Source organism: Dreissena polymorpha, chromosome 15, assembly GCF_020536995.1.
Source record: "Dreissena polymorpha isolate Duluth1 chromosome 15, UMN_Dpol_1.0, whole genome shotgun sequence".
Classification (NCBI taxonomy): Eukaryota; Metazoa; Mollusca; class Bivalvia; order Myida; family Dreissenidae; genus Dreissena; species Dreissena polymorpha.
The window spans coordinates 26,274,862-26,298,304 of record NC_068369.1 but is presented as its reverse complement, the minus strand read 5'-3'; the positions used below and the strand labels follow the sequence as shown (position 1 = coordinate 26,298,304).

Sequence of the window (23,443 nt, the reverse complement as noted above, 5' to 3'; positions counted from 1 at the left end):
AATAGATTATGTACATCATCATCCTACATTTAAAACGATACTTTTAGAGGTAAAAATACCAATGTGTACAGCATCAAAATATGCATATATCCATGTAATATAAAATGAATTTAAAATGACCCTATTTACGGTTTCAACACATGCTGTATATTTAAACCTTTAAAAGACACGAAATATACATTGCAAAATAAAAGTTCGGCAAACGAGCTATTATACACTAATTTATGTCATGTATCGATGACGTTATAAGTGAAAAGCTTTAAAATATAGGCGTTTTCACCCGCAAAAAAAAATACTGAACAGAAATATCCATACAAGTTCAGTTCATCAACCTGTTTGAAATAATAAAAGTATGCATTATGCTCCACCTACCAATTTTGAGCATTGTAGACCTAACAGTTTGTGACAACAATATTAGTAAAGAAATTGTTGACGACTTACCCAAGGTGATATTTGTCAGCTCATGTGAGCAAAAACATTAACAAACTCTAAACAATAGGTTTCATTAATCCATAAAGGTAATATTTGACTTCAAGATTAATTCCATACATCAAAAGCAATTCAACCCTAAAAGATTGTTCGATAGCACAGTTATGCAAACAAAAATATGAGACCAATTTAAAACAAAATAAATGAATTATTAACTTATGTGTATGTTTTAACAAGCATAAATTAAGTATGATTAAACATCAAAATAAATGATGCACTTGCAGGTTTAGAATAATGCTACATTTCTTTTCTTGTAGCTGTTCTGTTAAAGTCTTTTTTAGGAGAAACTACACGTTTATGTAACACAGTATATTGCATGAGATAGGAACCAAGAGTCAATATTTCTAGGCAAACCCTGAAGTTTTCAAACCAGTCAATCATACCACCAAAATTCACTCCCGAATTACACCACAGAACAATAATGATTGTTTTGATACATATTAACACCAGCCAAATAATATTTCTTTTTCTGTAATTGTAAATTGGGTGTTTTCAGAACATCCACTAGTTTGATTCGTCCCAACAATGCGTGTTCGTATACGCGGACAACAGCAATTGGCGAATAAGTTGTTATGGTTTTCAGAATTGTGCGTTTTCCAGTGTATCTAAAAATACCAACACATATGTAAGACATGTAACATAATACTCAACAAGCTGATCATTAAGTTTACAATCAATGAGAGTTACATTTATTGACAATACTTATCACATAAGTAGGAACAATAGGAAGCGCTTGATTTATTTGCTTATAATCTAGGTAAAAATATTTTTTCTTAGTTTTACACATGGAAGTTAATTCAAATCGACTAATTGCTTCAGAAATCCAAAATTATGTGGTCAGTAAATGTATTGTTAGACTTCAAAATGTATCATGCATTAACAAATAATGAGGGAAATGAATAGTTTTTAAACCAAAATGACGCCACTACCAACATGTTAAAGTATAGTTGGTATTGTGAATTATTTGTAGTCAATTGTTAACAAGATCTAGCCCATTCTAACCATTTATGTTATTATTTTATTAGTCTAAATTATGGGAAGCATTTTATATAATGTTCCTGTATGCTTCTGTTCACACATGTTTCTGGAATTAAAGCATCATTCTGAAGTTTGCATATAATGCCTCATCATGATAGACAGACACTATTGACAGGCTAATTTTCTATTGTTTGTGGTTTATTAAAACATTTCATTTTTTCACATGTCTTAATCATTTTCTTACACTTTTTTCATATAACAATTCCATATTAAAGCAATACAGTATAGTTAAAACATTGACTTTCTGCCTGCTTTACAGAATTGACCAGCAATGACCAGTATTGACCAGATAATGTTGGAATTAACCAGCATTGACTGATCAGTCAAATGACTGATCAATAAGTCAACCCTTCATGTAAAATTCTGCAAACAAACAATAAAAAACTTACCGGTCATTTCGATGAGCATCTTTGACTATATACTTATCACAATTAGTGTAACTAAGCATCCACGTGTCTTTAAGATCTTGTATAGTTTGAAAGTTTTCTTCAGTAACACTGATATGTTAACAGAATTGAATGAAAGGCCATCAATGAAAATACAAGTTATTAAAAAGTAAAACAAAAATTTCATAACAGAAAGTTAATAATTTAACTATTTGCAGAAGAGTGATTTCCAATTTATGCCAAACTATAAAAGCCAATGCCAATTAAAATAATTTATTTCATATCATATGTTATACTCTGCCATGAAAATCAAATAATGAAAATACAAATGCTAAATAGCCAAGTCATACTACTAACTTCACAGAAAAACTTCTAAGAACCCTTCAAAGCCTAAAACAGCACTTTTATTGTCTTGTTGTACTGTCACTCAAAAAATACGGCAAACTGTAAACTGTCATATGCTTGTGCTGTTGCGATATCGTTTTGTCCCTTGGCTCATAATGAAGGAAGGCATCCTAACCCTAACCCCAACCCTCACAACAACCCTTAGAAGCATGACAAAAGGCAATTTGCTGCATTTTCTTAGGGGCAGGACAATACGACATAAAAAGTGCAAAGTACCATTTAGCCCTTAGTCTTTTTGTCCGTAGCAACAGACCTATGCAAAAGATAGACAATCACCATACAAATAAAAAAATGAATACTAAAAATATTTGTAAAATTCTCATTTTTTTTTACAATTGTATGCTCAATAATTCAATATCGATACAGAATTGCCAAACTTTTGATGGCTGTGTCTAAGGAAAACAATAAAATTTACCAGCAATAACTAGTATTTAAGTAATAGGAGGACAGTATTGGCTTGCTTTGCCCTAAGACCTTGTAAATACTCAATTAATTTGCCATTAGTCCAACCTTGACTGATGAGTCAATTAACCAATCTCAAAGACTTCAATCGATATTTAAAAAATTAGCGTATAAACATGCATGAATAAATTGAATAATTATTTTATAACTCGATGATAAGTTGCACTTACACCGTGCCAAATCCAGAATCTCTTTTATGTAGCTGGTGCTGATGAGAAAAAGTAGCATTGCTGCATGACGAAAACCACATCCTAGCCCCATGGATACTCGAGATGACTAATAAAAAAAATCAAATTCATAACCAAACAAATTGGCAACTGTTTCCTTTTTAGGATCGTCGTCGCTTGTGTTACTTTTCATCAAGTTTATCCAAGTTTTTTTGGCATCAGAATAATGGGTATTGTCCATAAGTTTAAAGATGGTAAGAAGTTCTCTACTTAGTATGCTATCTATATTATTGTGAATGGCTTCATTGAAGTTGACATTTTCTTTAAAAGCAATGTGAAGTATTGTAAGACCATTATTTATGGTACAGGTATTACTAAGAGATACCACAACAGACATTCCACCCCATGACATGACTGAGGGCAACAATTTTCCTTTCTGCTTTGTTGATTTAGTGGGTGGCTGGTACTTCCTTGATTTAGTTTTTTTCCTGCCGTTTCTCTTCTTCTAAGCTTAGCTTTTGTGTTCTTTTTTCTCAGACTTAGGCTGTCTGCACTTAGCTTTAGGCTGTCTGCACTTAGGGTATAAATTTTCCTTAAATATAGCATGTATTAATTGTTTGATGTCAAGGTCTTAAGGTCTGTGGAACAGAAATATCATTCTTTAAAACTTTGAACAATACTTATGCTGGAGAATTGCTATCTCTTGTTTGAGGAAACCCACATTTCTTTAACATAACACCACAGTGGGAAAATAAACTTGCATTTTTCAAAACTTTTAAAAACAACATCTCTTTTCATGACACATTCGGGGGATTTAATTGTCTTGGCGTCAACAACGTCTACCACCTTTGAGAAGACAATTGTAAAAGGAGAATTTTCCTTGATTTTTTGTTTCATCAAGACTTTCATTATCTGCTTTTAAAGCGCTATCAGTAACATCAACTTCATAATCATTATCCTCGGAAACATCTTTAATTGACAAACCTTCAGCTAATTTCATAAAACTGTTCACTGATTGGAAATATATGTCTGTTGAAGGCATCGAAAAGAATACCACACAAATATCGTGATAAATCTTCTTGGCTTCTGTTATTTCTGTACAGTTCTGCAATATAGCAAAACATTGTAAAGCTAATTGTCTATCGCTTTTCTTCAATTCAAAAACAAAGCGTTTAACACATCTACTGAAGTCCTTTATCATGTGGGCACAACACAAATGATGGACTGTACTAGCTACCAGTTCAGTCTTGTTCATCACTTCAGCGCAATATTTTAAGTACTTCTTTATATTCATATCAGAGAATGCTCTCAATGAAGATTGTAAAAGGGCTAAGCTGAAGTCAGTTTCCACTTTCCTAATTCTTAATAAGCCTCCTTTCATGGCTACTTTCTTTTGACTAAGTTAAAAAATATTCCGATTTTGGTATGTGGTGTTGAGTTGTTATCATATCAGCAACAGGGAATTCTGGAAGACTGGAATCAGGTTTTGTTACTAAAGAGTACAGAAATGATCTCTTTTGGTTAGCATTTTTTTGGAATTGTTCCTCCAGTGGAATCTATGTAAATGTCCAACATGTTATCACTAATGTATTTGATTTGTTTTTGAGATATCAGAATAGTAGTAAATGGGTCAATGGTTATTTCTCTTACATAAGGATCCTCTTGTTTCTCATATGATTCCTTTAGTAGTTGGAGTTCTAACATAGTGTGATCTGTTTCTTTTTGTATTTGGTCTGAAATTATTTTTTTAACACATGGTGTGTTGGTATGGTTGTAAAATTTCCCACTTGCATTTACTCCTCTCTACCCATTATCAAGTCTTCAATGTATTAAGCAGTAGCAGATTTTATAACTTTACCTGGCAGCTTTTTTGTCTCCCCGGAAATATTTATTCTTTCTGCATCATAAGTAGTGTGGAACGGAGCAGCTGATAACTCACAAAATACCTGGCCTCATTTTCTGATGGTTCTTTATCTATAGAAAATGATAATGTTGCCTTGGCTGTACAAAAAGGTGCAGCAGTTTTTTTTCTACTTTCAGGTAGTTTCACACGTTGGCATCTGAAAGCCAACACACATCCTGGATGAAAGAAAAACACTGTGTTAGCTAATACATCAGTCCAGTTGTTTTTCAGCTTTCTGTTTCTCCTACCATTTGCACAAATCAATACTTCTGAATATATGTGACACCATGTGTTAGTTTCATTTTCAAAAGCAATTTTCCTATTTTCATTATTCACATCTTGGTTTGGATTATGTTTTAATTCATCTTTATAATCTTCTCTGTCAAAATCGTTGTTACTAGATTTATTTCCTGATTCAGCTGTTACATATACATTTTCTCAAGTAAGTTTGAGACTACCCATAGTCTCATTTATTAGACGCGCAAAGAATTTAGAGATACTTTTATATGGGCTAAATTCTTTGGAACTCCAAATATTACCAATATAAAAAGTAGCTTAATATTTGAGAGCGTCAACAAGTTGGACTAGGGTTTGGGTATTCAAGTTTGGAATCTCTGATACTATTTTCTTTTTTACCAATGGTTCTAAAGAAACGTCAATGATTTCTATATTAGAATGAGAAGGGTTTGATGAAGCCATTTCCACAGGTTTATCTAGATGCAGATTGTTCTTTCTTTTTTTTTTGCTTTCACTTTCTTGTGTTTAACTTTTGTAACATCTATTTAAGACATTTTCTTTGATTTCTTTAACATTTTTTGTTCATTTTTCTCATTAAAATTATTTCCATTATCATCAACTCTAAAATCATCCAATATTTCATAGTCATCAACAGTTTGATAAACATCTATCTCCGACTTTTTCTTTGATTTCTGTTGTTTTTTTTACCTTTTATATTCTGTTTTTCATAAGTAATTTCTATTATCTTCAATTTTAATGTAATCCTGTATTTCATGATCAACCACATTACTCGAACCTATCTCAGACTTTTTCTTTGATTTCTTTGACCGTTTTTTATTCTGTTTTTCATTTTTCACACTCAAGTAACTTCCATCATCATCAATTTTAATATAATCCCGTATTTCATGATCAACAACAAAACTCGAACCTATCTCATACTTTTTCTTTGATTTCTTATACCGTTTTTTGTTCTGTTTTTTTTTTTCTTTTTCTCGGTTGATATTTTTCCTTCAGTATCAATCTTAACATTGTCATGTAAAGATATATTCTCATGTACGCCGTGCCAGCTCGACATTCAAAAATAATTGTACAACATAATCTCCGAATGTCGAACTGAATGTAATAGGCCATTATACACTTTGCACTGTACAATGCACGTTCGAATACTGAAAACAGCCATGTACATTTCTGAAGAATGAGAAGTTGTTATTGTTAGCAGTAGTAGACATGTACCAGTTATCGTTGTGGCTATAGTAGAAATAACAGCCACATGAACAGTAGTAGACATACATGTAAGACGGCAAGAAGTTGTTGTAGTAGTTTTTGTATTACATAAAAGTTGCATTAGCAGCAGCAGAGGTACCAGTATTGATAGAGAATCATTTTTTCGGCGTAGCTGTATAAGGCAGCTTTTCACCTTAGGTGACCTTTGTAAGTGTCCAATAAAATTATAATAAAAATTCCCGCGGCTAGATCAGAGTGAAAAAACTTCATTTATTCCATTGGCTGATTTGAGCATAATTCCCCAGAACATCGGAAACACGACCACGTCTTTGTAACGATGTTAAACGCATGTTCAGCATTAATCTTCTTTATCTCTTATAAAAAGGCTTGAGGGATAGAACAGTTTCACACTCAACTCACGACATCAATACAGTTTGTGTTTGCCCCTTTACATTTAGAAGACTGTCAGCGCCATAGCGTTTGTTTTTAAAGGTTGTGTTCTCATATTAAGTTATTACTACCGTATTGCAATATTTTAGATCATATAAATATTGTTGTTCCCTATTATGATATTCGTTTTGACCAAAATATGTTAAATTGTTTTCGAAACACCAAAAATAAGATGTAAAAGTATCAAGCTTTAAAGTAACATTACTACTCAAAATCAACGAAAATTTCGTACAATTGTTTGTAAAATAAACTTAACCAATTAAAAATCAGTGTTCCTTATGGCAATTGCCGAAATTTCAACGCCTGATGTGGTCTGGTAAAATATATGTTTGTAGATACAAAATGCTCGTTTTTATTATTGTTTTGCATATCTATTCATACGACACATGAACACTAAAATGGTGTTCGTGTGTCGTATGAATAGATATATTCGCGGGAATTAATTGTGGCCACAAATACATAAAAACGAGCATTTTGTATCTACAAAAATCTATGTAATCATACCACATCTAGCGTTGAAATCTTGGCTATTGCTATAAGGAACACTGATCGTTAAGGTGTTAACTTTATTTTACGAAATACTTAACGAAAGTTTCGTTGATATTGAGCGTTACAGAGACTTTAAATACGATACAAGCGCTTATCACTTTTTACTGATATGGCTGGAAAGTGAGCGTCGTTTAAAATTTAAACAAGAGTAATAAAGGGTATAAAACGGCCAAAATTAACTGTCTCGGCGAGGACGTCGCCATCTTGACTCTCACGTGATTACCCCCCTCTGAATGCAGTAAAAACAAAAAACAATATTGTTGACATGAGTTGACGCTGTGATAGGAATGTCGACTCGGCTTTGATACATCTTTCTGTCACAATTAACAATGTGATTATAGCATATAAATGTAAATATTCTTAATAAAGTTATTTGGGTTTCAAACACTAGATAAAAGCTACGAGATTAGCCATTCCGCATTTCACAATGTGAAATCCGTTTCTGCATTAAACGGCTGGGAAACGTCCTGCTCTATCTCTAATCTACTTGTATATCATGTATCGTTAATATCAGCAACGTTTCACATGTTGAACAATCCACAGTTTCAAATATTTTAAATAAATTTAATGCTAAAAAAGCTACAGGCATTGATAAAATATCTGTAAAACTACTCAAATTAGGTTCGCAGTCACTGGTCCCTTTCTATACACATTTTATAAATAAATCTATTGATACCGGAATTTTTCCGGATAGACTAAAGCAGGCACAGGTAACCCCAGTATACAAGAAAAACGACCCCCTAGAAAAATCAAACTACAGACCTGTTAGCATACTAACAGCTCCATCAAAAATCTTTAAAAAAGTACTTGCAAACCAACTTACATTACATTTTGATAAAATTTTCAATAGTTTCGTATGTGCCTTCAGAAAAGGACATGGATGCCAAACAACTCTATTGAAACTTGTCGAGGGTTGGAAAACTGCATTAGACTCTAACCAATATGTCGCTGCTGTCCTCATGGACCTATCTAAGGCCTTCGATTGCCTACCTCATGATATTCTTTTATGTAAATTAAAATGTTACGGCCTCTCTAAAACCTCAATCGACCTCTTAACATCTTACCTTTCCCATAGGAAACAACAAATTAAAGTTGGCAGCTCAGTAAGTTCATGGGCACACATTATCAAGGGCGTGCCACAGGGCTCTATACTCGGTCCTCTCCTATTTAATGTATTTATAAATGATATATTTTACTTCATTCATAAGGGTACACTCTATAACTATGCTGACGACAACACACTATCGTACTGTACCTCAAATTTTGATGAGTTAGTAAATGTTCTACAAGAAGAGAGCAATATTCTAATAGACTGGTTTACTTTTAATTGTATGCAAGCCAATCCCGACAAGTTTCAAGCAATCGCTGTAGGAAAAAGAACTTCTTCAAGAAATCCCTCTTTTGATATAAGAAATGCTAACATAAAATGTGATGATGTAGTCAAACTCTTTGGTATAAACCTGGACTCCAACTTAAATTGTAATAATCATATTAGTAGTATATGCAGTAAGGCAGCTCAGCAACTTAATATCTTGAAGAAAATAGGGAAAAACCTCTGTCGCTTAAGTAGACTGACCATTTTTCATTCATTTATTTTATCAAATTTTAGTTTTTGCCCTTTAACTTGGCATTTCTGCGGTAAAAGTAATACAGATAAAATTGAAAAAATACAGGAAAGAGCACTCCGTTTTGTATATGATGATTATTGTAGTTCCTATGATCAATTACTTAGTAAAGCAAATCTACCTAGCCTGTATATCAGAAGAATCAGATCTATGGCACTTGAAATTTTCAAAATTATAAATAACACGGCACCACCTGTTTAAATGACCTAGTGTTTAAACGTGACTCTTGTTACCATTTCAGGTACACCAACTTATTAGAGATTCCCCAGGTTAAGTCATTAAAGTACGGTAGTAGCAGTTTCCGGCATGCGGCTCCAGTTCTGTGGAATTCCTTTCCAGAAAGCTTCAGAAAAGCGAGCAATTTTAATCGATTTAAGAGCTTAATTGTGCACTGGAATGGTAAAGAATGTAAATGCTCAGCATGCAATGTCACATAGGCTCGCATAGCTGGCACACAGATCTGGAGCGGCATGCCACACTGCTTCCTTTGTTTTGTTCTCAGGCTGCTTGTGCTGTCCTTATTTCTGCTTTTGTATTTTAATTTTGCTTTTGTACTTTATGTTGCTTTAATACATTAGTTTGCCTGTGCCTGCTCATAGTTGTGTTGCTCATAGTTGTGTTGCTTTTCGCTATGTTACTAGTTTTATTGTGAGAAAGCTGCTGATCAGTTCACCCCAAATCTGATTTGAGATGATATTCGTTCTTAGATAAGTTTTATCCGGTCGCACTATTGTGTTTCTTTTTGTGTTCAGTTTTTTATTTCCTTTTCTCTTATTGCAGTTTTTAGTCCTATCCACATGAATAGATCAGCAGCTTCCTACACAGCTTTTATACTCTCATATTGTTTTATTTGTGGTTGCAAATGTACGTTTATTTTTGCTTTATATTGCTTTTGGTTTCCATCGATGCTTTATTACTACCTGGTCATTATAAATAACTTCTTGCACTGACTCTGCTGCTGGTCCAGCTAATCTACATCCTTACATTGATTTGTCTGTTTTAAACATATTCTACCCCGTGCGTGCCACGATGATGATAATATCATGCCTTAAATTGCCCCTCCTAGTGCAATACCAGCAGGAAAGTAAGGAATATGTCTACCGTAGTTTAATATGTGTTGTATGCCTTAAATTGTATCGACTGTTTGTGTATTTGTATTTCTTATGATTATGTATTTGTATTTTAATACCCAAGTAATTGTCTTTCTTTTAACTAGCTTCTTTACTCTTGTTTTACTGTTTACATTTGTTGTATAGTCGGTTCAAAAGCTTCACAGCTTATGTTATTTGTTATTGTCTTGCCGACTCAAAATAAAATGTATTTGATTTGATTTGATTTGAACGTTCCGAGCGAAATTCGGTAAATCCCACTTTATGTTCAGACACGACACAAAACCTTTGGTTCATCCGAAGTACCAATGCTCGTCTTTGCGTTACATGTTGTTTTTTGTCTGTAAATATACCAACTCCAAAATTGGAATTGTTTTGTTTACATCGTTAGAGGGTATAAACTAAATAACATATAAAATCCTTTGGTGTTTCGGTGTATTGAATCACACTGCTTTATTTTGTGACATCGTATAACATCACACGATGATGTCGTTCGGTGTAACAACCGGAATGCCATAGCCATGTAATATTCCATATACACTTTATACGAGCAATGCACGTTTGAATACTGAAAACCGCCATGGACATTTATGAAGAATGAGCAGAAGTAATTGTTGCAGCAGTAGTAGACAAGTAGAAGTTGTCGTTGTAGTTATAGTAGAAATAACAGCCGCAGTAATAGCAGTAGACATACGAGTACAAATAGTTGTAGTAGTTTTGTATCAAAATAGTTGTATTAGCAGCAGCAGAGGCAACAGTAATGATAGAGAAAATATTGTTTTTACATAATGATAGTTTTCTCTCGTCATTGAATGGGATTAATGAACAGTCAAACGAACGCTAATTATGTTGATGAAAATCTTCTGGAATATTTATTGAAACCAATAAAGATAACTATACGATTACTTTATATATTGTCTGATCGGACTTAAGCCAATCGTGGCGTACAAAATTACTCAGTTCTTGTTACGACCAGAAGTTCAGACCACTTTATCAATTTTGCGACACTCTGTCAATCAACTAATTTTCAAAGAGCACATGGTCATAAGTTCGGTCTATCATCCGATGATAATTTATATCTGCCGCGTTCTGGGAAAACTGGGCTTAATGCATGTGCGTAAAGCAGTCCGCACAGGCTAATCAGGGACGACACTTTCTGCTTTTATGGTATTTTTAGTTTCAAGGAAGTCCCTCCTTACAGAAAAAAGTTAAGGCGGAAAGTGTCGTCCCACCAGACTGCACAGGCTAATCTCGGATGACACTTTACGCACATGCATTAAGCCCAGTTTTCTCAGCACAAGGCTTATATGAACCTTGCTCGGGCAAATAGAGGCATAAATCATGTTGTCGTCGCAAATAAGCATGCTCAGTCCCTTCATGCTAATATGGTCAACAATTTCCTCTTTTATTGCATTTTTCGTGTAAAGGATGTCTCTTTTAGCCAAAATGTCACTAGCGAGCCTGTGCTGACTGCACAGGTTCATCTCGGACGACACCTAACAATCATGCATGACGTTCGGTTTTCCCAGATGGAGAATAATACATAGTATATGCCCAAACCAGCCCGAAGTTTTCTAAACTTTGCTAAGACAAGCGACAAAAAGAGGTCTTCGCTTTAAGACACATACGTAGATGTTGAGGTAAGAGTAGTTCATTCTTTCCTCAAAGCTTTACCAAAATATTTAATGTATATCCTTGTTACGGGTATGTTGCGATTTACTGCACACCAAAAGAAAACATAGATTGCATAAAGGTGCTCGCTCAAATCCGGAATCTGAATTCTAGCCACATTGTCGGCGTAAAGTACATCAGTTAGTTCGTGAGATAATACTTAACTTTGCAATAAAACAATCTCATAATATGGACTTTTTATGTGTATAATGCCGACAATGCACCATATCTTTACAATAGCCAAGTTTCGGGACAACCGGCATGTGCGTAAAGTGTCGTCCCAGATCAGCCTGTTCAGTCCGCACAGGTTATTCAGGGACGACACTTTCCGTTTCTATGGTATTTTTCGTTTGAATTAAATATTTTCGGTAAAAAATCTAGTTGAGACGGAAAGTGTCGTTTTACATTTAAATGTGCAAGCTTATCTCGAACGACACTTTGCGAACATGCATTTTTCCCCGTTTTCGCTAAAAGATGATTATATATTTAACATTTTATAAAAACAAAAACATTACATCGCAAAAGACACTTTTTATGATATCTTGGTGTACTGCATACTAAAAAATATCGAAATTAATACATAAGTGGAGACTCCACTCCAAGTTATATAAATTGCTAAATCCACATAACATCCTACACATCAGAGTTTAATTAACCCATTTATGCCTAGCGTCCTGAAAAAAAGGACTTTGCAAACAACGTAGACCCAGATGAGACGCCGCATGATGCGGCGTCTCATCTGGGTCTGCGCTGTTTGCTTAAAGGAATTTCTGTAAGAAATATTCTAAATATAGAAATAAATATACTAGACATCCCTAATTTTGGAAATAAATTGATCCAATTTAGAAGGATGGGAGAGTCTACTAGACATTAAGGGATTAAATCGTCATTCCGTTGCGTTAACGATATACCAAGCGGTGGTTGGTTATCGACATGTATTTGTCAGTAAAGATTCGTCAAAGTAAAGGTTGAGTAAAATAACGATATGTGTACTTAACCGAGGAAATTAAAGGAATAACAGAATTTAGCACACACACAAATGCTTATTGTACTTACTATATGAATTTTGTTATTATATGTCATTGTAATGTGTAGATGTTGCTTTGTGTTGATGTTTTACTGTTGTTGTTTTTTACGAGTGTTCATATTTTCGCTAACGGACACATATGGTTCTGTTAAAACGTCCATATTCTTTTTAGTATAAAGTAAAACTATTATCATTATTGTAAGAATTATCATGTTTGGTAAACCAAACATCCTACTTTTTATGTCTGGCTAGTAAACTTTAGTTTGAAGGACATTTAATCGAATGAAATATCGTAGAGGATATAAAGTATATTATAAACATGTTATATGATTTTTATTAAATAATTATCACTTCAGTAATCTGTATGATATCCATATTTATAATATGACGCATTGAATGCGTTGCTCCAACATGCATTTACTAAATTACGAAAATTATGAGCACAAATCGGACTAAACCAATTATTTGAGGTCTGTGGTATTATTGATGTACGTTTAACTTCGAGTGACTATGTTTTTATTCACAAATTCGGACAAATAATCTTTCCAATGTTATACATTTTGTATGTTTTGAATTTCACAAGTCTCGCATAATTTAAAGATTATTATACAATGGCATGTGTAACATAATGATTTATCAATCTGCAAATAAATGACGTGTGTATTACATGCTCCGAAGTAAAGTTAATTGCTTTGTTTTACAACGGTCGGGAGCGTCTTCTGATTGTAACTGTAACATAAGTATAATGTGACTGGTTTATGTATCTTATCCATAAAACACAGAAATGCAGTTATAAATTGAAACGGAATGTCACTTAATGATATAAAATATGTATTCTGCCTTTAATATCGATGATTTTATATCCTATTTTGTAAGTTGTCAGAGAAAGTCGGTACTGTAAGTAAAATTTGTCATTGTATCGTATTACTCCGCATACACAACACTAACTGAGTATGGCTTCAATTGTTTGCCTTAATCTGTATGCATAGAAAAGGCTTTTGAACAAACCCCTTAATTCTAGATCTCTATTGTCTTGCGATCCCTCACGAACGAAAATATTTCCCACTATTGCTCAAACATTACTGATCGTGGCCAAGCGTGATGTTTGATCTCTCAAAACAGCTCTATCAGCATATAAATCTATGCAACTGTCGATTTAACAGTTGGGAAGTTATAATCCTTTGTATCATGTTTTTTTCTTCAGTCTTTGTTTGCTCTATTAGTCTTTTATGAATGTATAAACATTTCAAATTATTTTTAAAAAAATCAACTGAGTCAATTATCGTGTGTAAAAAGTATGATATACAATGCACTGTAAGAATGGAAGGTAATCAAAATGACTTACAGTTTTATAAAAAGAAAACAGTGATGTATTGACCAATTAGAGAAATTTTCAATAACAATAACACATGTTTAATCCGCACAAGATAATCATGGACGACACATTCCGTTTACAGTGGCTTCTCAAATTTATAAGATACCTCATTTAAACTTAAAATTCCCTAAAAGTGGAAAATGATTTACAAACTCTTCAGCTTCATCATGTTCAGACCTCATCGTAATTAGGGCCTATTGGTAGTTTAAAAATGGCATTTCTGAACTGTTGTAGTGCGTTTCTCACTAAGTATTATTGATAGAATTACAAAACGTTATAAACATAACATTCATCATGAAATTGTGTGTGTGGGGGGGACACAAGTATTATACAGTTTTGGTTTGTGCGGGCATCCGAGCCATATTGACACATTCCTAGTTATGTTTATAGTTATATGTAATGTTTGCGTTTGTGTTATATTCCTCTTAATATTACCTTCTTGATGCACTCCTTTGAGAATATATCTTCGTATTTATTATACCTTTATTTAAACTTTTCCTGCTTTTACTTGATATATGAACAACTAAGCGTTTAAGAGACATCTGAGATTAAGTGTTCAGTGAAAACCCGTATTTACAGTATCTTTTGATGATGAAACATGTGGGTCGTGTTCTGAGAAAACCGGGCATAATGTATGTGCGTTAAGTGTCGTTCCAGATTAGCCTGTGCATTCGACACAGGCTAATCAGGGACGACACTTTACGCTTTTATGACATATTTCGTTTAAATGAAGTCTCTTCTTTAAAAAAAATCAAATTTAGACGGAACGTGTCGTCCCTGATTATCCTGTGCGTATTGCATAGGCTAATCTGTGACGACACTTTACGCACATGCATCAAGCCCCGTTCAGAACGCGTGTCAATTAACCATGTTCCGCGAAATCCGGGCTTACTGGATCTGCGTAAAGTACCGTCTGAGGATGGATTGTGAAGTTCACATAGGCTAATCAGGGACGACAATTTTGTTAGGTGAGACTTCTTTTAAACAAAAAATATAATTAAAGCGGAAGCTGTCGACCCGGATTAGCCTGTGTGGACTGCAAATACATCAAGGTCAGTTTTTTTTTCAGAACATGCCTCTAATAAATCTATGGTTGATATCGATTTACAACTTGTTTCCTCTGCGCTCAAGTATTCGTTGCGATTTAAGAGAATTATGTATGTGGAATATCTGCACATAAATTATTAAGACTACGATGAATGAATAACATGTCAACAGTCGACAATCCTTTAAGTTCAATATTCAATACACGTTTTTCATTGAAAAAAAATGGAATTAAACCATGTACGAATATTTATGTTTATCCTCCCAAGATACAACGAAGCGTTCAGGAATGTTCATATTCCGTTCATTCAAATGCATAAACATCTTGTTTACTGCTATTGTCAACCAATCGACTGATGTTTTATTGATAGACGATTGAGGTATTCGGGCTTGTAGTGAAATGAAAATTACATTTTATTGATTTTACCCCGCCTTGTGTTTAAATTTGCATTCCGAATTAATCAATCGAGACAGTCGGGTTATCAGCGGTTGACCTAAAATATGTAAAGCGCGACACTTAAGAAATGAGACTATACAGATAGAAATCGCGTGGATAGGTATTATTATTATTTAGTGGGCTAAGTAAGGAATTAGCAGGATCGATTTCAGCTAATTTACTTTAAAGAGTAACTGTTCAATAGGCCCTCATTGTTTAATTGCTGAGTACTATCGGTAGGTGTTCGGTGGACATTTCTGACGGTGAGTAGCATTGATAATTAGTTTAAACTCAATTCCTTTAAACTCATAATTTGTGAATAAAAGATAACTGACAGCATTGATTTGTTATTTTATATTGTCAGCGTGCTCAATGTTTAATTCAAATTAGTGTAATTGTTGAATTTGTTTCTCTCAAAGAATTTTAAAACTCAATTATTATGTTGTCAAAGGAAAACATTTATTTGTATATTTGAAGCTTTGTTGCATGCGTGTACTTTTATGTCGACAAATGGCTAAAACAAGACCAACTAAGACGTTCATTGCATTAATAAGTCTATTTCGGTCGTGTTTTACTTTATATTCATTGAATCTTCTAAATATGACGTCATTTCGCTATTAAGGAATAATTTCCTTCCTTTATCTTTAAACGTGGGTGTATTGTGCCTTTTCGTTCATTTTATTCGTTAACGACAATAGAATGTAGTTAAAACATCATGTTTGTTGTTCCAAATCTTATTTGTATGAAAAAGTATGTGATTTTCAAAGAAGGGAAATTTATGACAAGCGTCCGATCATGATGTCATATTTTATGAACTGAAAGTCGCATAAAGGATAGCCGTTCCGCAAAATCATATTCCTTGTTTCTAAAAAAATGCAATTTTCCTGGGAATATCATTGCATTTAATGCGACGAAAATAAGCTGTGTTCAAATAACAAAATGGAACAAAACCCACAAGAGTGTCCTTTAATGGAATGTCAACTTTGTACCATCTCACCCATAGAACTTGAGAAATGATAAATTGATGTCGGTTTGTGTAGATTTAGGAATCTCGTCGGAGTGCTTATACCCTTTAATTAAAAGAAAGAAACGCCATCCAGTAAATAATTGATCGGATGAGTGGGTTTTATTAAGACAGACGAAATGTGCATTTGACGTTTTAATTATAAACATGTTATCTCGGGGTCACAAAACGGTTATGGAAAGCGTCTCAGTTCAATCAATCGTGGAAGTCGAAATGGGTCTCAAAATGGCCTTTCTGTTCTTCCCCAATCACTCCTTAAAGGCCTCGTGTACTTAACGGCAATATATGCTGTAAACGTTTTTATCCATTTGTTTTTTTTTTTATCCATTCGTTTCAAAAGATAAGCTCTCATTCTTTATGGGAAAGTACTTGACACAAACTTCGCAGATATATCAAGCTATAGATGTGCTTTTTGAGTGCTTCAATGTGAGATACCGCTCAATCCAGTGTAGCCTACTTACGAGTCCTTTTCATTCCATACATAAAACAACAAGCATTTTAATTTTGGTGTACTGTACAAGCGTTTGCATGCATTTAATGTATATTTTAAAAAAACACACACATCACACATGCACAAAATATTTGGATGATTGACCCTAAATAAAAATTGACAAGGGCGATTTTCATTAACGATACACGATAGAATGAAGGCTCTTATCTGACATATACAAAACGTTATTTTATTGAATGTAAAATCATGATTAATAATTGCTGGTATGTTCCATGTATTTTATAGCGATTCTTATAAGTCCATTGTACGTCGACCTATTGAGCTCTCAACAAGCCCTCTGTTTGAATAAGCCGATAAGTTTAGTCATAATTTATTAAAATTGTGACAACGTGGATTGTTAAAGCGTTTACAGTTAACATGGAATGTGTTCGCTTTGATGAAGTGATGTGCGTATAGTGTTGAATATTTAATAACTATATTCTAGTGATACCCGTTTATTGAATCAAGTATCGAACACTATTTATTTGGAAATAAATGACAATACTTGTATTTTATACCATATCAAACAAACTCCACGACATTTTCTGCGCCTTTTGTCACGACAAACTTTAAAGACTACTTTCCTAAGCTTTTCATAAAGGAATATTCTTAAAGAAGGTCATTTACATGTAACGTAATTGGTTCATAATATGAGGAGCGAGCCTTGTAACACAATCAAGTCACACGTTTATTGACATTTCCCAGACTGATCTATATTTTTATTGACATAACCTGTGTACATTGAGCATTTAATCTGAGGCAAATAAGAAGATATATCAAGTGCTAGTCATGTAAGGGCAATAAGTCATATGCCGTAGTATTGTGATATTGATACATCGATTTTTGGAAGCTTTACGTATTTAAGCCTAGGCCAATACTAAAGATTGCTTCTTCTCTTATGTTGAGGTCACAAATTATACGACATGAATAAAGCAAATTTTTTGAGACTTTTCTGGATATGCTTAATTTTAAAAAAGCTTAAAGTCATTCATTGTTATTTGTCCTGTAATCACTTGTAAATCATAATAGCATGTTTAAGTATTCGGTTTATTTTTTCTATTCATCGCAATTAAAAATATAACGACTCTAAATACTACTTTCAGTCCAAAGATGTAATAACAATTATGAGACATGTGCTTAATGTTCAGCTATATTAAATATGTGTCTAGGTTTTAGAATATAATATTTGAAAGCAATATAAGAAGTCGCTGACGTTTAACGACCCCAATCAATTGTTCATTCAATGCCTAACCCTGCTTGGATAGTTTGGTACACCATGGAAACCAACATACAAAAATTCGCATACACATTTTAAATATACATTAAATTAAGCCATTACGCCATTCATAAGCAGTTATCAGCGGAAAAGCACAGATAGTGCGGCATTTATCTCTCTCGAGTTTGGAATAATTTGGATATAATGTCACACTGTATCCGTCTCCGATCATGAGTCTTGCCATCCGTAATCATTGAGTTTCGAGTTTAACCCATTTATGCCTAGTGGACTCTCCCATCCTTCTAAATTGGATCGATTTATTTCCAAAATAAGGGATCTCTAGTTTATTTATTTCTATATTTAGAATATTTCGTACAGAAATTCATTTAAGCAAACAGCGCAGACTCAGTTGAGACGCCGCTGTTTGCCAAGGCTTTTTTCTAGACGCTAGGCATAAATGGGTTAATTGCGCTCGTAATGACGAATCCTTCTGTACTGATAACGGCGATAAGAGAAACGATGACTGTCAAAAAAAGTACAGAGATATTAATTTAAAGACGTTTTTATATTTTAGTATCTACAAAAATGATAAACAAAAGTAAAAATAAAACGATAGGCACATCTTTCGAGAGGATACCGTGTAACCATCCGCTTATACTTATAAAAGACAAAAGGCTTATTAGCTATATAATGTTGAACATAACAGACCAGACAACACAAGATACTTATTTGCTCTGCATATAACTTATATAACTGCATGTAACTTATAAATCAGATAATGAAAATCAATTCACTTTGTCAAAAGTATATTTTTGAATCAATCAAAAACGATATTTCATAGTTCTGACTTTAAAGAAATATAGAAGGGTAGTATAATAATGACATCAACTCAAAACTTATTTCCCTTATTCTTTGTGGGATTCATTATTCCATAAACTATTTATAATTTTGCAATTATTTGTGTCAAATGCATACTAAGAATATAGTGCACTTCTTATAGCGTGTTACTTCACTAGAGTAGCAAGTTTAAATAGGTCTATGCAATATCTGCCAAACAAATTAACAGCTCACTAAGCATGCAATGTTTAAAATGTCGGAAACACAATTTCTATGGAACTTCTAAGTTTATAGTTGTAAAATAATCTCGTCTACCTAGACGGCTGACAAATATGTTCAATAACTGTCAGTGAGAATATCTGTAGCCGTAATTTACGGTAAAGGCCATTGAAGCTGCTCTGTATTTTCAATAATTTTCCAAAAGCGGAAACATTAACTGACTTCGTACCAAATTGCAAACAATGCATCACGTTCAATAATGCCGCAAATGTTCTTGAATAGACTTGCCCAAGGTGGTTTTCATGTTCTTGAAAAGATATGAGAAATCTTACAGCTTAATAATTTCATTTGACGATGCAAATAACTAGTAAAGGCATCTGCAAGTCATTTCTTACTTTTGCCAGTTGTTGTGAACATTAGTAATCTGGTATAAAGCATAACATCCGTGCAATTAGATAACGACGTAGTTTCATTTTTGCGAAACATGAGTACATATTGCCATCTTTTTGTTTTTATGTTAGTTAGTATACATGTTTCATAAATAGCTTTTTCGAAGCATCTAACAATGATTGATGTGAATGCAAATTATTTAATTCTGCGTATTATGCTAATCACTGTTCATGTTTTGTTTCTGCAAAACCAATGCAGCACTTCACATAGTTGCATTGACATCTGACGCTTGATTTGTTTTTAAGCGGTCAAGTCACTTCATTTATTCACTCATCCAAAACAAACCAAACAATTATATTGAGACTCTGTAATCGATTAAACTTGAGCAGTAAATGCGAAATACAATAGTTTAATTTTCATAAATATTTCCCCAACCAAGATAACAGCTCCATTATTATCCTACCGATAATCAATAAATTGTTGTTTAACAAGATAAATGTGGAAGTAAATATTTTGACAGGGACTATACCTATTCAAATTGTAGTATTCGCTGAGATTGAATTCGATCAAACATAGCGAGTTCATTCATGAACATGTGATATTGACCACTTTAATCCCAAGAGGTTTATGTCAGGTGTTCGTAACTAGATTTACAACTCTACTTAAGGTTTCTCTCACATCGTCGCACAAGCTTTGAAAATCTCGTCCAGTTTATTTATTATTGATTTCATTTTATCGATCATTTCAGATGCATTTTGTAGTAACGTTGATAAAACATCTTGATTGAATGATAAGAAGAAAAACTACAGAAATCTAAGCGGATTATGATGGCCACCCCGGACGTTTTACAAACAACTTCAAGCATGTCGGAAGATTTCAGCGTATGTTCACTCTGTCAGGAAACATTTAAACGTCCAAAAATGCTACGATGTCTTCATACATTTTGCAACGAGTGTTTGAATGATTACATTGGGCAAAATCTGACGTCTTCGAATTGTTTCCCCTGTCCATCCTGTGACATAGATTCGGAATTGCCCCAGCTTGCGGCTGAAGGGCGCTTTGCGGATAACTTCAAGGACGACCAATTTATGGCGTCTTTCGTGGAGTTGAAGAAAGCCTTACAAGATGGCAAGTGCTGTGACATCTGCGTCCGAAGAAATGAAGATATCGTAGCGAAATCCTGGTGCTCTGATTGCACGGACGCTCTGTGTGAGGCGTGTTCTCAGGTGCATATGCATGTGAAGGTGACGTCATCGCACTTAATGACGTCATTGGAAGAAATGAAGAAACAGCCACTTGATGTTATTATGAGAAAGAAGAGCAAAGTTAACTGCGATAGGCACGGAGAAAATATATCGTTATTCTGTGTTGACTGTAAGGATCCTCTGTGCGTACAATGTTTGGCTGTGTCTCACAGACGCTGCGAAAATGTCATCACAGTAAATGACGCTGTTGCTTCTAGGACTGACATCGATAAGATTCTCGAAACACTTCGCTCGTTCCAAGTGTCATTAGATAACGTCGATGGTCTAAGTGCTGTGGAAAAAGTACTAGAAGATTCCATTGAAAATACTAAACATGAAATCACGTATTTGAGCAACTCTTTGTGTGCTAAGATACGAGACCAAGAGCAGTTTTTGTTAAAGAAACTGGAAAGCAAATCATCAGAGGCAAGACGTTTGTTAAAAGACAGAATTGAACCAAGAAAACTTCAAACCAAAACGGCAAAAGCAGCGAGTCTAAGAATGAATAATTTGTTGAAATATGGCAGCGATGTCGAAGTTTTGATGGCATTTAACCAGATAAAGAAACAAGTTGATGATTTTAATTTGGACATAGGAGAAACCAACCCGGAAAAACTAAGAGTATGTGTTGAATTTATTCCGGATGACACAAGTTTAACATATCTGGATGAGATGAAAATGCTGGGTGAATTGCGCATTGAAACTGGTGCCGATGAAGGGATTTCCTCTTGGGGTGTAACGTGCACATCGCTTGAAGATATTATCGTAACCGACTGCCATAATAAGAGGATACAAAAGTTTAACAAAGGCGGTGAACTTGTAGACCACATTCAGTTAGATGATGAACCAAGAGATATTACAACATGTGGACTTGGTGATGATGTCGCGGTTCCTTTGATAGGACGCCTTATCATTTTCATTGCTACTAGGAAATCACTTGCCTTGATTAAGCGAACCAAAACTGAGCGCCAATACGACGGTATTTCATATTCAACGAGGGAGAGCTACCTGGTGGTAAGCTGCATGAGAGAAAAATGTGTGGATATCATTCAGCTGGATGGAAGTATCCTGAAATCGTACATGTATGACAAAATGAATGAGTGTTTGTTCGATCAACCGAGGTATGTGTCGGCTGCAGTAGACGGCTCAATCATCGTGTCGGACACTGGAAGGCACTGCATAACTTGCATCAACCCCAGAGGCGAGGTGTTATTCCGTTACGTGAGCAAGAATGACTTACGAAATCCACAGGGTGTATGCGTTGATAAAATCGGAAACGTTTTCGTTGCTGACAATTCGAACGACAGGATCCAGTTGCTGACGAGTAACGGTACGTTTCAGCGGTATGTTCTGGTTAAGGATTCGGGACTCGAACGTCCCTGTGCTATTATAGTCAGTCATACAAACAGATTGATTATCGTGCAAAATGATGGAATGGTTAAGGTATATACGTATTGTTAAGATTAAACTACAAAAGTCTTAATGTATTCATTTGCAGCTGTGTACATTTTCTTAATTTCATGAAAACGGTTTAACGTTTTTGAAACATAAATATGATAGATATATTATGAAATTGTGTATTTTTTGCCACGAATGTGCTAGTAGTGAATATATGTATAGTATATTTAATGTGTTAAGATTTTTATTGCTGAATTTGTAACGTATATGTCTATTATGTAATGAATCCATTTTTACCCAGCAGTGTATATGTGAAATTTAACAAGAAATTATACAAGAGATAACATATTTTTCCGATTTTTTAGGGATTGAAACGAAACAATAAAGACAACGTCATTAAAATATTTGCACAAAACATCATTGCAATGAAGATGTTTCACCAGTTGAGAAGAATATCTGTTTATCGCAATTAGTGTTCTGACACGTATTGATATTGTATTGTAGACACTCACGTTTGTTTACACTCATAAGCTAATACCAATATGCAGAAAAACAAATGGAATAATTTCTATTTTTTAAAGGAAAGTATACATTCTTAACTTCATGTGAAGGTACATTTAGGACTTTCCAAGAAATAGTATTATTTATTTTGTATCTGGTTTACAATATACGTGTTTGTCATCTTTATTCGTGTGCGTGTGCAAAAAAGCATTAATAATCAGATGTACTTCGTATATGTGCCTTTATCGAAAATAATTAAATATATATACAGAGTTGCTAGTTGTTGACAAAGATTTTTTTAAACTGTTTGTTAAAGACATCTCTCTATTACATTTTTTTTTGTTTAAATGTTAAATATTATGAATTATCAAACACCATTATATATTTATGTATATAAATGCAGGAATGCACATAATAGCGATTATAGACGTAAGCAATGACAAAACAATAGTGAGAAAGTAAAAGTATTGCCCGCGATATCTTATTACATGTGAACGCTATTAGCGAAACCAATACTCATTAAATCC

At 33.9% G+C, this 23,443-nt stretch overlaps 1 protein-coding gene across 1 annotated transcript; it reads left to right on the top strand.

The window, feature by feature from the left end:
- The first annotated feature begins 15,703 nt into the window (after window positions 1-15,703).
- Window positions 15,704-23,163, top strand: LOC127861124 (E3 ubiquitin-protein ligase TRIM56-like). The gene is made up of 2 exons (XM_052399500.1): window positions 15,704-15,860; window positions 20,522-23,163. Exon 2 carries the CDS (start codon window positions 20,598-20,600, stop codon window positions 22,476-22,478), a length of 1,881 nt encoding a protein of 626 aa, XP_052255460.1. The 5' UTR covers window positions 15,704-15,860; window positions 20,522-20,597; the 3' UTR covers window positions 22,479-23,163.
- Window positions 23,164-23,443: the final 280 nt, after the last annotated feature.

What these genes read in the sequence shown, in the direction of transcription:
- LOC127861124 (XM_052399500.1), top strand. Translation starts at nt 20,598, where the DNA reads ATGATGGCCACCCCGGACGTTTTACAAACAACTTCAAGCATGTCGGAA.